At 44.0% G+C, this 14900-nt stretch overlaps 1 protein-coding gene across 1 annotated transcript in view; it reads right to left on the bottom strand.

The window, feature by feature from the left end:
* Positions 1 to 6056: 6056 nt before the first annotated feature.
* SAP30BP (SAP30 binding protein) overlaps positions 6057 to 14900 on the bottom strand; it is a gene marked incomplete at its 5' end in the record, with an annotated part of 29301 nt that continues 20457 nt past the window's right edge. The window contains 7 exons of the mRNA XM_008949913.1: positions 6057 to 6564; positions 7219 to 7303; positions 8512 to 8570; positions 8983 to 9034; positions 9516 to 9576; positions 10038 to 10129; positions 12592 to 12680. Coding sequence (XP_008948161.1) covers positions 6383 to 6564; positions 7219 to 7303; positions 8512 to 8570; positions 8983 to 9034; positions 9516 to 9576; positions 10038 to 10129; positions 12592 to 12680 — 620 coding nt within the window. The remainder of the gene's footprint in view (positions 6565 to 7218; positions 7304 to 8511; positions 8571 to 8982; positions 9035 to 9515; positions 9577 to 10037; positions 10130 to 12591; positions 12681 to 14900) is intronic.

Raw genomic sequence — 14900 nt, forward strand, 5'->3', positions numbered from 1 at the left:
CCCCAGCCCTGCCTGACACCATCTCCCTCCCCTTCATCGCAGCAGCAAAGTAGGACCAGCCTGCTCAGCATCTCCAGCTGTGAGAAGGACCCTGGTTATTCACCATGGGTGCTGCCAGAAGAGCCCGAGATACTGATTTTGCACCTTTGACACACAGCCCATCAGCCCCTAACAGATCTGAGCACAGAGAGCACAAATTTTCTAACAGGGCTACATCTTAGTAAACATTTGCAGGGCTGATAAAAGGCACTTTCCTAATACCAAGATAACTCCACTACCAAATTTTAAGGCAACAAAGCAGAGCCTAGGAATTTTTGCCCTAGGAGGGAAAACAAGTCATTTTATAGCTGACACTAAATGATTGCACTTCATGCTGAATCTGTCCTGCCACCACAGTGTGCCCCGAGACAGCTCTGGGGATTTTACAGGTCTCTGTTGAGCAGTCACAGCCAAGATCCCGCTGCTGGAGCACATTCATTCCCTTTTTGAATTCTGTAACAACACACTGCTAAAAGAAATATAAATACTCAATCCCACAGCTGCCTTGTGCACTGTATTGTCAATATCCTGCTAGTGGGTGTAAGTTTAAGGAATGCTTAATTATTATTAATGTACGTTAATGTGCCCATAATTTATTGAACTAAATTATAGTTAATATAATTACCCAGATAATTAAAAGTGCAAGATGAAATCCTCCCATATTCTCTTCCTCAGCCTTTGCCTTAGATAGCATTAGCTGCACACCTCTGTTGTTTTACGATGGATGTTCCTTGCCATGAACACATACCTAGAGGAAAATCTCTTTGCTGAACAAACCAGCAGCAAGAGGCAAGCGAGCCACAAAAACAACACAAGCAGAAAATATTAGTAAAAGATCCAGGATAAAACTTCAGCCCACAACAATCCTAACACCCATGCAGGGAAAGCAGGACCTTCCAGGGTTACGGTAGCAACTTAGTCAGCTGCCAAAGGGCTTTCAGCCCACTGATGTTATGTTTGAGGGATTTAGCAAGACAGCCCACCTCTCCTCCCAGTTTGTGTTGGCTGGGCCCACACCAGACATTCAACAGCATGGGTGAGTCTTGTGAGGAACCAGCCAACATAAACCAGAGCGAAGGTGGGAATGTCACCTTTTGTCACCCCCTCCAAGCACTACAAGAGGCTACACAGAGAGGAGAAAGGTTAAAAGTACCAGTAGCTTCAGCTTTTGTCACCACACCAAAGGGCAGGCTTGCTCTCTTCCTACTGCTGGTTCGTGCAAACGTGGTAGAGGGCAGACAGACAGACAGACGCCTTCTACGTGAAAAGGCAAAACCTTCTCTCCTGAAATCCTGGCACTCTGCTGTTTACTGGCAACCAACAGCACCAAGCCCAGATCCAGCCAAAGAAAAGTTCCAAATAAACAAAGGGTAAGTATTGGAAGTCGTTGGTGTCCATGGTACTCCCTAGAACAAAAGGAAGGAAGTGGAATATAAACAGGCAGGGGAGCACGGCAAGGCTGGGAGCTGGAAACTGCTCTGTAAGAGCAACGCATGGATACGGTGGTGGAAATGCCCCCCAGAAGGCAAAGGAGACTGGGGGAACCTCACAGCCTGTTTGTGGGTCTTGCACCCCAACAGTGATCTGTTTACTGTTAGGCAGTCTCGTAGAGCCCTGCTGAAAAGCAGCTCTCTGGAGGTAACAGCTCTGGGCTTTCCTGGGTTCTCAGCATTTAGCAGGAGCAATAGCCCCTACACTCTTTTCTAACTTCTAGGGCACACTGCAAAGAGCATCCAAGAGGCTCTGCAGAAGCTACAACTTCTCCCCTGCAATGAAGAAGAGCTGGAAAGGAGCTCATGCAGGTGTCTGCTATCCAGACACTGCTGAAGCAATCACCTCCATGCTGCTAGAAGCTGATGGTGTCATCAGCAAAGTCTTGGCTTGGCCCAAAGCCTTGGCAAGGAAGACTTTTTTTTTCAATCTCAGTAGAGAGCTCTCACAAAACAGGCAGTACAGCAGCAATCCAGCTAAAACATTGCTTCAGGTGCTCACATTTTACGGTTTGAGGTGGGGCTGGCAAGGGCTGCTCCTCCCCACCTGCTCTTTTGGTTAGGCAGCACCCAGCAAGACATAAAAGCAAGTCCTGAACACACAAAATCCCTTCTCGGTGCAGCATCAAAGGAGGGCAGATCTCTAAATCACAGCAAGCAAATAGGAAAGAAAACCAGCACCTCAGGGCACAGGGGTGGGAGAAGAGTCTTCAGAAGGGAGAGAGTGAGAGCAGAACCAACTGCCAAGGATGACTTCACCACGGCAACTCTCCTCCCTCCACTGAGCAGCCTGGCATGGCAGGCACACAAACGTGGAGCTTCAGCTAAGAGAAACCTGCTCAAGCCAGGAGAGACACGTGTTTAAAGACCTGGTAAGTAGAGAGAAGCTCTGTGGTTTTCAAAGAGCACGAGCCTGTAGTTCTCAAACTAAAGAACAGTGAAAATGGGACGGGTGTTACTCTCTCTTCTGGGTACAGCTGGTCTCCCGTTGGGAGGGAAGTAAGAAAGAGCATCCACAGCTTTCAGGAGTCAGAAATGCAGCCTGAGCAATCACTACTGCAGCAGCAGCAAGAACCTTCTAGCCATGTAAGCTGTGACTTTGTATTAGTGCAGCTCTGATGTAGCTTGAGGTTCTTAGGGGCTTTTCAAAAGCCCTCACACTGAGGAGGTCCCTCCTGCACTCAACATCAAACACCCAGACCTGGTATCATCACAGCCATACAGAGTTCTAATGAGCAAAGTAGTCACACCTCCTGGTTCAACGGCTTCAGGCCACGGCTTCATTGGCCAGGAAAGGAACCGTTTCCCTCAGGACATGGCTCTTACATGCCTAAAGCCCCCTCCACCTTCCTCTGGTGCCCTGACTGACCACAGCCAAGTGCAAGCTGCCAACCTGTACAAACACATTCTCAGAGGTAGAAAAGAGTTTTTTTCCCAGAACTGTAGGACTTTGAACTTGTCTATCTGTCTATTACTTCCGATAGCAACACACAAGATAAACAAGAGCAGCAAGTTATTGTACTGGCTGCAAGTTTGTTACACAATGGTTGGCACCTCCACTCCAGCTTTTTGGAAAGGAGAAAAAAAACCCATCATACACCTTTCAAGTTGCTTTCTGCACCATAGACAGCAAACACTCAGCCGTGAGCACTCAGGAGTCAGCTGCCAGAGCAGCCAGTTCAGCCCAGGCCTCCTGCAGAATCTGTTGCTGCAGAAGTTTGAAAACTGCTGCTCCAGGTGCCTCAGGGCCACCTCTGCTCAGCATGCTTTGGCAGGGCTGGTTTTAGGAAGTTTTCTGCTTATGGCTCTATGCAGCATCGTCGAACCCTGCTCATCAGCATTTTGCTCTTGCTCCAGAGTTACTGGACATTGTCTCTCCTGCAGCAAGGCAGGAGCTGAACCAGCAGCATTCCTGAGCTCTGGCTGTGAAGTCTGCAAAGAAATCCAGAGGTTTGGAATAGCTCTGGATACTGCAGAACAAGAAGGAAGAGGGTGCCTGAAGAGGAAGGGGTGGGGTGCCAGGACGTCTGATATGAATAATGTTTTTGCATTTAAACAATGTTCAGTAGCTTCTGTAGTTAAATGATTCATCTCTAAGAACTTCAGAAGTCCTTCTGGGTCAGGTGCTTAACTGGTAAGATTAATTCAATTCGTGTAGTCTCCTCAGACTCTCCTGCTCTGTGTGTGCTTACTCCCAGTAACAGTGCTAGGCAGGACAGAAGAAGGGGATGCACAAGACAGGCTGGTACCTCTGGCACTAGGCTGCATTCCTGTGTTCTGGCACATCCCACTGAGGTATTTAATCTCACTCAGCTTCAGACTTGCTCTCAGCACACACACATTAAGGACACTCATTAGAGCGACTCCAGCTGTTCTAGAAGCCCAGACCCCTCCCAACTCTATCCACAGGAGCAGATCCTTCTGATGACAAACTTTGGGCACCAAGTCTGAAAGGAACTGCAGCAGTTGGTGTCCATCCACCTTTGCTGCAGTTTTATTGTTTTATCTTCAACTACATGTTGTTCAGCAGACACCACACAATCATAAGCAGGATGCAATTGTACAAGACTTTCTAGACAGGACAGTCACCCTGTGAGGCTGCAAAACTACCCACTGGCTTGTATTTCCCACCACAAGTACATCCTTGGCTTTTAAGGACACCTCTGAAAACTCTGTTCCTCAAGGCAGGGAAATAAAGACCTTGAACAGTTGAGGTGAAATGTGTCATTCCCTGCAGAGTACATTACAATCCCCAAATGGAAAACCAGGATCTGCTAGCACCTTCCATAGGATGAGGATGGAGTTAAGGCACCTGTTAACAAGCTTGCAGGAATCAAGTCAGCAGCCCAATGCACAGTAATTTAACAGAGATGCTGCTACCTTGCTACTTTCATGCTTTTCAGTATTTTATTACTTTAAAAAAGAGCAAATCCACCATCTCCCCAACTTCCCACACTGCAGTCTCATCAGTCCCCTGGTTTCTCCCCTGTGAGCATTCCTGGGTACACACTTTGTTAAAGCTAAAATGATTACCAGGACAGAGGACACATTTTAAAATTATTTAAAAGGAGGAAACCAATCTCCTACTCCTTCTTTAAGTCCCCATAAATGCAAAGTCTGGATCAAGAGTGACATAAGGTGTGTAAAAACACCTGAAAAAGCAACTCTAAAAATTCTAAGAAACTTACACTTTTGTTTTCTGGCAACCATGTCTTTATCATTGCTTATGCACTAGATAAAAATAAAACAGGCTCTGGCTAGAAATTTAACAAACCAGTGGGATACAGAAAAATTACTGAATCTGAAAAATCATGATCTAAGAATTAAAGACTATTTAAATAATCTGGAGTCACCACTGCAACAAGAAAGAGTCCAGGTTGGCAGCTGTTTCTCTACACAAACGGAGCCATTGAAGTTATTTATCTCACCTACCTCAAAACAATGAGCAAACCACTTCACTGCTGCTGAGCTCCTTTTAGGAGACTGGCCTCTTCAGAGGAGTTTTAAAGGAGCCAGGTTCTAGTTCTTGAAGGTGACTTTTGAAGAAGTTTGTGACACAGGAATAGGTTTGAAAAGACAGCATTAAGAACAACTGAATTAACAACTACTTCAGAACACCCTCCACAACAAAAGTGGCTCAAATCAAGATCAGTTTAATGCCCCACTTTATTTTTTTTCTCACCCCAGACTCTGAAATTTATAAAAAAAATCCATGTGAGAAAACCTTCATGCCACCCCCACTGTGATGGAATCACCTACTCACCTAATGCTGTCTGTAACCCAAAGCACAACAAATGGATACGGATTATTCCTCGCTGAGATGAAAAGTGCAGACACATCAATGGGACCAGGGATTTTTTTTTTTTTTAAAGACTTTTTCCATTTTTGTAATAATTTTTCTGCTACACAGGTAAGAAGATTTATACAATAAAACTTTCAACTGAAAACGTTTTTTTTTTTTTTCACAACAGTGGAGCAAGCAGTAACTGCCATGCGTGTGTTCCACAGTACATCACTATGTAGTACAAAGATGGACAATACCACAAGTAAGATCAAACACTCTCCTCTGCTTATCTGCTGTCCATTCTCATTCCATGGCAATGGAAGAGTTTTCTGCATAGATCTTTGCTAATGAGATCACAAACCAAACCTCTACAGCTTATGGGTTCTGCATAGAAATCTCCATTCCTGCAAGACAGTATCAAGGCTATTTCAGCAGTTTCCTCACGAGGTCAACTATTTAACACGTGGTCACCAAGATCTACAGAGATACACACACAGGTACAGGTGTCAGTACTGGAACAATGAGCGAGTCTACACCCAGATGTTGATTGCTTCAAGTCTCTGCTACACGTTTGAAGGTGGACACTGACCAGTTGTCTCTGCTTTACTTCCCTCGGAACCGAGTGAGCGTATGTGAAGGAGGCACATATCCCAGGCTGCTAGCAGCCCTTGATCCTGGCCTCAAATACACAAGGGTAATACTGATGCTCCTTCATTACTTGCCTCTTTATTTAATTCCCCCTAAACCAGACTTGCAAGTACGGTAAGACCCTAATGCAGCAATTTCATCATCTAACTTTTCCAAGCTGACTCCAGATACCACCTTCCTCCAGCACAACAGAGAGTGGTTCTTCCCACAGCGAGAGGAGGCAGAGGCATTTTCTGCAGAGGTCCATTCCTGTGGGCACACAGCTGGCGTGCCTGCTCCTGCCCCCATTCTTTCCAAAGGGAACTGTGGTCTGTTTCAAAGAGTCTTGTCATCTTTTACCAAAGGTGAGAGCTACCCCTCCCTTCCGAGAACAATGGCTTTAATGACAATTAAGTCAAAAAATCCAGGCCCATCGCACCAGTCACTGCTTTGCCTTTTTCACAATGGTGCCAACAGCTGATATGACTGTGGTTTTGGATCCACTTGCGCTGGTTGTCACTGTGACAACACCTGGCAGCGTTGCAGTGGTGGTGAGGATGGTGGGCTGAGCTATCGTCGTTACCGGGATGGCCGAGTCCCACTTGCTCTTCCTCTTCTGGGCATCTGTGAATTTGATTAGATCAAGCAAAGCAGGATTAAAATTATGTTACCAATCCCTCTGCAACACCACATCTTATCAACTGTTAATACACGCTGCTTGACTAGACAACTCTCCCTCACATTAATTTCAGCATACGCTGGCAGTAAATGTTGAAGAGGAAGAACAACTTTATACCTCAGAAGTCAAAATAAAACTCTACACCTGAGCTCCTGCCAGAGAGACAGGTTCACTCCCTGCCCCAAAGCATATTTAATTTTAACAGCGCACACATCTCAGTTGCTCAGCTACAGGACACACTCCTCAACTTCCAGTGGTTTTTCTCCCTTCCTCCCAGTTTAAAAGGCCAGAGAATGGCTTTCAGTCTTCCCAAATCTTCTGAGATGTGTCAGTCCCAAGAACACTCTGCAATCATAAACATCATCAGGTTTCTTGACCTGCTAATCAATCTCTTTGCTATCCAGCCTGTCTCCTAAGGGTTCATCGCAGAGAGACAGCCATGGGATACAGGGACTAGACAAAAGCCAGTCTGTCAACTCCTGGGTGAAACACTATATACACATTATATACACAACCAGTAAGGAGCCTTCAGAGTTTCCAGGAAGCACCAACCCCAGCACTACTGCAGCTGAACAGGTACAATCACAACTGTCCCTTACCTCCGACAGTGGTACTGGCTGTTGTGGTGGTTGTAGAAGTGGCACTTGTTGTTGTACCCTTCTTAGTGCCAGTCACAAATTCAATCTGGGCAGGAGAAAGGGGAGAAGATAAAAATGAAATGTTAATATATAGTCTTTTTCAACCTCTATGTTTTTAAGAACAGCTTTAATGTCATATAAGACAACGGCCTCCAAGCTGACTGTCACACAGACAGATCTCAGGGCAAAGTGTACTGAAGTTGTGGTCGTTCAGGGGATTCCTGCAACCCAGCTCCTGAGTCAGACACAGTAACAATGGCTTTGTTAACTGCAGTAAGCACAGGAATTTGATCCAACTCAGAAAGGATAGATCCTGCTCATTGAAGAATGCATCTATACAGTTTGTACAGATGCAGAATGTATCTATACAAAAAGTTCCTTTCTGCTTCCTTTAAGAAACATACAAGTCCCTGCCTGCACGATTTAAGGTGACTGCATCAGAGCAGCGAACCCAGCAACAAGAGCTGCTACAGCAGCATGCAGCCTCCTGTGTTCAAAACTGCAAATATGGGCAAGGATGTAGTCAGATACCTGGGCTGCTGTGCAAAAAAGCAAAACAAGTAGCAAGACACAGCATGCACTGCAAGAAAAAAACACCTCCACATACTGAATATGGAAGGAGCCTTCTGCAAAGTCAGATGTAATCTCTAACATTAGACAGTTTTCTAATGCCAGCCCCTAGCTTAAAGGCAACACCACCAAAGGACAGGAATAAAATCTTCCCAGGCTTGTCTGTGTCCTTCTTGGGGATGTACAAAAGAAGCTACAGTTTGCAACAAGCCCAGTTGAAGTGAAAACATTTAGTAGGCCAAACATTTCTGGAAATTAGATGCAAGAAAGCCCTATCAAGGAGAACAGAACGTAGATACTCTCACAAGACATGGTGAGGAAATTAACCTGTACCTAGGTTATGCCAACAGGCAAAATGTTACAGATTAAGAAAAAAGCTATTCTTTATGAATTATCTTGCCTGTATCTAGTTTACTGAGTACTATTTTTAAGAGCTCTGCTTTAAAAATACTGACAAAACAGAACGAAATCCAGTGGAATAAACAACCTATAGAACGGGATCTATAAAGAAGGGCAAGCAACTTGATCTGTGCAGCCTGGAAAAAGAAGAAAGGACAGGGGAAAAACCAAACAGTATTAGCACAAATTACAGCTGATAAGAAACAGCAAAGCAACAAATTGAAATTCATCAGGGAAACAAACAAAATCTCTGCACCTCCACCTCATTTGGCTTTGTATAGCTACCTTTGTGCGTTCCTTCTTGACCTTCTCCAATTTGTCCATTTCAATCTTCTGGGCTTTAGCTGAGAAAGTAGAAAAGTTGCAAGAAGCACTAGGAACAGTAAAAACCCATACTTCAATCTCACTCACTTCCCATCATAAACAATCAAAACCTTCCAATTGTGTATAGAAAATTAAAGTGCCATGAAACTAACTACTGCTTTTTAAATTAAAGCATTACAGTGCTAAATTAATGATTTAAGAGATGAAAACATTGAGGAACCAACTCAAATGAAAAGGCTTTCCAGACTGATGAAGCATCAATAACATTCAGACACATCCAACCAGAATGAAGTACTGAAAGAGCAGCATGTGATGACTTCTCATTCATAAAAGGAAGTGAAGACTCCAGTGCAGTTAATTAAATAAAAAACACAAAGAGCTAAGTTAGGATCAAAAGAAAAAAACACAACAGAAAAGACTTCCTGGAATTACCTAGTGCCTCATAATATGAGTCCTCTGACCAGCCATGAGGATCAAACATGTCCTAAAGAAAGAAAAAAAACAATCAGTCAGATTAGGGCTATTTCCACATGTACACAAAACTCAGTTCAGAGATGTTTTATGTATTTCTGTTCACTGATAATATTCGTCACTGATTTCTTCTTGTGTCCCAGTGACACAAAGATCACATCAGACCTTTTATAGGACCAAGTTCTGTGGTGACTGAAGACAGCTTTGAAGCCCAAGGGATGCTGGGATAAGACGTGTTTTTCTGCTGTCCCACTTGTATGCCCCCCAAGAAATGTCATGTATGTCTACACACTTCAGCAGGTTTTGCTCAGAATCATCATGGCCAAGTTGAAGGCGCCAGGGCTCAATACCACAAAAATGTTCACTCAATACAGAGGGATCAAAGGGATTAAAGACCTCTAAACAAGCAGGCTCAATAAAGACTGAGGTAAGGCCTTACACCCCTATGTTATCTTTTACCCACTCCCTTGCCAGTCAAAAGTATTGCCCCTCACCTTTGGATAATTTGTACCAAGTTCATCAATTGAACAAAACTGGATCAGCTTTTCATAGATGCTGCAAAGGAAAGACAAGGGGTCAGAACAGAGCCAGAGCTCGAAGTAAACTGAAGCATTTCAGATTTGTTAGTAGAAAGATGTTGTCACCTCTTCACACTGCAAGAGGAAAATCAGAACCTACAAAGTTACACATGCTATTATGGACATGGCATGACCATGTTATTTTCCACTTCCCCCAAATTCATCTCCCAGCTCTCAGAACAGACACATCTAAAATACTTCATCCAAAGCCTGTACACGTAAAATCTAATGGACACACCAGCTCTAGCTGTTTATGCTCACAGAGCATAAAGAAGAGTTTTACTGTCCAGTTACCATCAGATTACATCTTCCTCATTTTTGTAAGCAGTAGTTACTTCTTGCTCAGGATCCTGTTTCTGCCACAACTCCAGCAAAGACAAAAATCCTTGGGATTTGCTCTGTGGTGCTTTGGTCACACAGGAAAAGATGGTGGCTCACCTGGGGTTGCGGAACTCCTTTTTCCTCTGAATGATCTGGTTCATATCCATGCCCTCTTTTATTTTCCTCTCATAAAGCTTTTGAATTTTATCCTAAGAGAGAAAGATTACAGGGTGAGCCAGTACGAAAAGGAGCAGCACACTGCATGACTATCAAAAGTGCACATGTGGAAACAAGCCAACTGAATCAGTGACCTCCTTGCATGAGCAAGGATTCCACCTTTCCCCTAAGGCCAGGCAGGCCCATCAGCACAGACACTCCCTCCTTTAAGGTCTGAACTCCATGAACTGTTTGGATGAGCAAGGGAATTGATCTTTGCACTCTCTGAAGGCTCCAGTGAATGAAGATTTGCCTCTGAGATAGTAGTGCACACTCCTCCTTCCCAGTCTCTTGTTTCCCTTTATAGCTCTGACTGTAGAGAAGAATGCCAGTTCTGAGAGGGATGGGTGAACTCTACAAAGGTTCTCCACAACTTAGTGCCCATCACACCCACCTCCAGACTCAGGCATGCACTTGAAAAAGAGCTGCTGGGCTACACTGCACAGAAGACAAGGCTCATGGCTATGCCAGGGTAACATGGGAGCAGAGCCAAGTTCTGTTGGAGAACTAAACCAAATGTGATTATCAGGTGTTGCTGTTGGTGTCTACTGGCAGCCAAACAATGCACTTGTAAATCCCTGCTTGGGCTCAAGTGGCCAGTTTGATGGAATCAGCTTCTCTCACACAGTTATGAAGTCTGCGACTATCTCACTGAAACCACAGGGCTCTGCAAAAGGCAGCTTAACTGACTCAGGTTAAAAGTACGAAGCAGTCTACACTCCAAAATGACTGAAAGATTTAAAAATAAACAAGTTATCTTATTCCTCAGCAAGGTAATGAAAGATCTTAAAATTATTTTCACTCTGGTGATACTGAAGGGTTAGCAAAAGCAGAAACTTCCAGAGGGAACAAAAACTTTAGTGATATTCCTAGGAGAACAGTCTCAATAAGTTTATTAATCTTATCTTTTTGACAAGATTTCTCCTGCTCAGTAGGCATATAAAATAAGACCAGAGGCTAGGCCTTCAGTCTTTCAGGATGGGAAAGTTGAGTCAATTTTCCTTCATTGTTTCTTGATAACTCACTTCATGTCTGCCTCTGTATGAACAGTCAACTCAAAGAAACAACTATTGTCTAAGGGTTTGCTCACATCTCAATAAAAGAGGATTGTTAAGAGCTGACATGAAACTTGTATTTTGTCAATCTTAAAAAAGATTTAAGGAAAATTTTTTATCAAGTCTTCACAAAATTAGCAAGAAGAAATCACACAATCTTCACAGCCAGTGCATGTGTTGTGAGTTTGAAGGAACAACTGCAAAAAGGTGAATTTGGAGAGTAGAAGTTAATAGATGCTCCCTTTTGTCCCCTCCCTGTGGAGGCAGCGCTATGGGTCACAAAGTCTACAGGTAGGGAATTGGTCAATTTTATAAGAAATAATCCCTTTGGCACAGTTCAAGATACAGTTTATTAAAGGAAGAATTTGAGAAAAGGAAAGAGCAAATGAACAGTGAAAAGCCTAGAATATTTTGCATCTAAGGAACAATAGAAGCTCCTTGCTCAAAGTGCTCTAAGATGTGGCTTGACCTGCTAACAGAGGACAAGCTCTTTGTTTTCACAGTAAACTGCTGTCAAAGGGCAAGAAAATCTGCTTTATTCTGTCTGCTCTCTCAAATTCTGTGCATTCCTCAGATCTATCTAACCCATTGATGTCAGGACAGTAAAGTCCTCCTGCAGCACCAGAGGAGGAATGGGTGTGCCCAGGTACACTGTGCACAGAAGAAAGCGTGATCTGGATGCTGAATCATTCTGAATCACCATTGCACAGCTTACTTTATAGAGCACTCCAGATTCTTTACTTGTAGTTCTCCTGAGGAGATAGCTGCAATTAAAACTCAGATGGTTGGTAGGAAACAGCAGCCCCTGGTCTTTCATGTGCTCTCCATCAGGAGGAGGAGAACAGAGCAGAAAATTATTGGAAAGTTGATTGCTGCAATTATTTGGGTGTGCACTAGAGAAAACATGCATTTGTTTTCTTTTGCTGCCTCTAACTTACTAGCCTTCCCTCTAAGTGTTTATCATCTAGAGACACGTAGGTGGAAAAGGAATTCAGTTGATGCTGCCTCAACAATTCCAGTCAGGGGATTCACAGGCCCATATAGAAAAACAATGATTTGTTCTTTCCTACAAAGCTGAATTTGCTGAGGTAAGAGGACAGCAGCCTGCACAGTAAACATTGCTTCTGTGTTACTAGTGGGATCAAGAGCCATTCTAAAGCATAAGCAACCTACAGAGTGCAAAACAGCTTTAAACTACTTTGAGATTCCTCAGCTTGAACTGCAGTGAAGTCTAAAGCATTAACACAGCACATGCATAAACTCAGTGTGGTAAACCCCCAGCTTTAATGCTGGATTTCTGACTTGTGCAAAAAACTAAGCTGAGTTCCCAAATACCCCCCCTTCCTACTGAATTGCAAGTTTAAAAACAAACAAAAAAACTAAAGTGGACTTATACCAACCTGCAAGTGGTTTGAGCATCTACCAGGAGGCTCAGGAGGGATTTTGATCTCATCTGGAGACATGTTTCGCACTTTCTCTGAAAAAGAGGCTGTAGAGAGCAAACTGGGCATGAGTTCTGGCAATACTGAAGGGAATTTAAGTCATGCAAGTCATTAAACTTCTTCTATGCCCTTGCCAGTGCTCCTCTATCACTGAGAACCAATGGGCAAAGGTAATAGGGGAATGCTACCAACTGGTACTCGTGGTTTTCAAAGTGCTGAGCAGAAAGCAACTAACCTAAAGGTCAGACCACTAGAAGGAGGATGTGATGCTTACTTTATTGATAACTACCTTATACTGCGGCTCTGCGTCACATCGACAGCTAAGGTTTTATTTTCAGGGGTCTCTTCTACCCCAACTGGAAATGTGAAAAGCTAATCTTCTTCCCACTCCAGCTACAATTGTTGATGAGATCCTTATAGGTAAAGGATCTTCAGAGGAGCAAAGGTTGGTTTGTGGAATACCTCTCTAAACTCCTGCACTGTGCACTGCACACCGACCCCTCCACTACTCCAGGTCTTCCATACACACTTTAAAGTCCTGCTCTGAACAGCTCAGATAACCTGGAGTCTGCCAAAACTTGTGCCAGGGTACTCTTACAGAGAGCATCAAACTGTGTATGTGGAAGATCACGAGAACAATCTAAAGCAGCCCAGCTCATTGCTGTTTTGGGGGAAGGTATTCACTTTTCTTTCAAGGTCTACCTACACGAACCAAAATGGTTCAAGAAGGAAACAACCCTCCCCAAGGCTGTCAGGAGTTAACCACAAGAAATTACATTTCATCCTTAAGTTAACATCTCCTTAACAGGCACTTTGATCTTTGCTTAGAGTCAGACTGTTGCTAAAAAGAACACCTCGTTCTACAGGACTGAGAACGGAGCAGCACAGATTGCCAGATCTCTAGAGCTGGTTGTGTTGAGATATACCTGTCTGCCCTGTAAAGATTAGTTCATGGAGTTATCAGCAAAAGAAACTATTGCTTGCTACCTTCCCACTGTTACGGGAAGCCCAGGCAGTTTTCTAGGCAAGTCCTGGAGCAGAGATTCAGGCCACATTTAAGCAGCTGGGCTTGCTCTCCACCATAATTTTACAGCGAACGCAGAGTCGTAGTCTGTAGTGGATAAAAGAGACCTGGCACCAGCACAGAAGTCACACCAAGCAAGCCATTCACATTTGTAGCTCCTCAGTTATACACCCCTCAGGAGACACTGCCAGAACTGCAGCTCCAGCACGCTCGAGTTCAGTTTCTTTGACTAAAGGCCAGAGAGGTCCAAAGGCCAGATGTTTGCACGCAGAGTGCTCTCCTGCCTTCTAGCACAGAGCACGGGTAGCTGAGGTTACAGATCATCAACATGACAGGTTCTGTGCTACTACAGTTTCCATTTCTTTTGTGAAAACGTAAAGCACTAAGGACAATATCCTCTGGAGATGCAAAGCTGGCAGGCAACCACTCATTCTATTTGATCAAGATGTTGTCGGGGGTTAAATTCTTCAGCAGCTGCTAGCTAAGGAACAAAAAGTGTCCTTTGGCATTTACTAAGAGGGTGCCTCTGTGGAAGAAGGAAATCTTGCCAGAGGCCCTACAGAAAGGCAGGCAAAGTGGAGCTCCCTGACAACAAGGCAGACATTTGTTATAGGTTACAGCTGCTGGTGAGATAGGGAAGCCTCCAAGTTTAATTAAGGTTTCAGGAACCCAGAGACACAGCAGCAAAGAGAAGTGTTCATAATAGACAGCACACGAGGCTTCCTGGAAAAAGTGAAAGCTGATTAGTGGCTTAAGAGATTCACAGCATCAGCAGAAACAAAAAAAAGAAAGAAAAAAGGCCAACAAATCCACCTTCATAAAGCAAAGAAAGGACCTAAAAAAAAACCCCTAAAAATCAAGGCTAGCTTCAAGTTAGATATCCCACAGGCTCAGCAGATGAGCAGAAGAGCCAGAGAAACAGAACGTTTAAGGGAGGAGGAACTGTGGGCTCACAAACTCAGCAACTATGGGCATGAACTCTACCTAGCATCAACATGACAAAATTCCAAGAGTATGTTCAGCAACCAGTGCAAAGCTCCTCTGATGCAGAAATAACACTGGAGGAGGAACAAGAGCTCCCAAAGAGACAATATATTTTGACCCATGATTTTTCAGGGTTTGGTTCTCATTTGCTCTTTTGTTTGAGCCATGTGAAAACAATCATTTATCAACATTATACTGATGGGTGAAGGCATCTCAATGCCTTGCAAGGAACTGGAACGAAGACATCTCTGCCTGCTGC

Source organism: Merops nubicus, unplaced genomic scaffold (genome assembly GCF_000691845.1).
Source record: "Merops nubicus isolate BGI_N331 unplaced genomic scaffold, ASM69184v1 scaffold13581, whole genome shotgun sequence".
Classification (NCBI taxonomy): domain Eukaryota; kingdom Metazoa; phylum Chordata; class Aves; order Coraciiformes; family Meropidae; genus Merops; species Merops nubicus.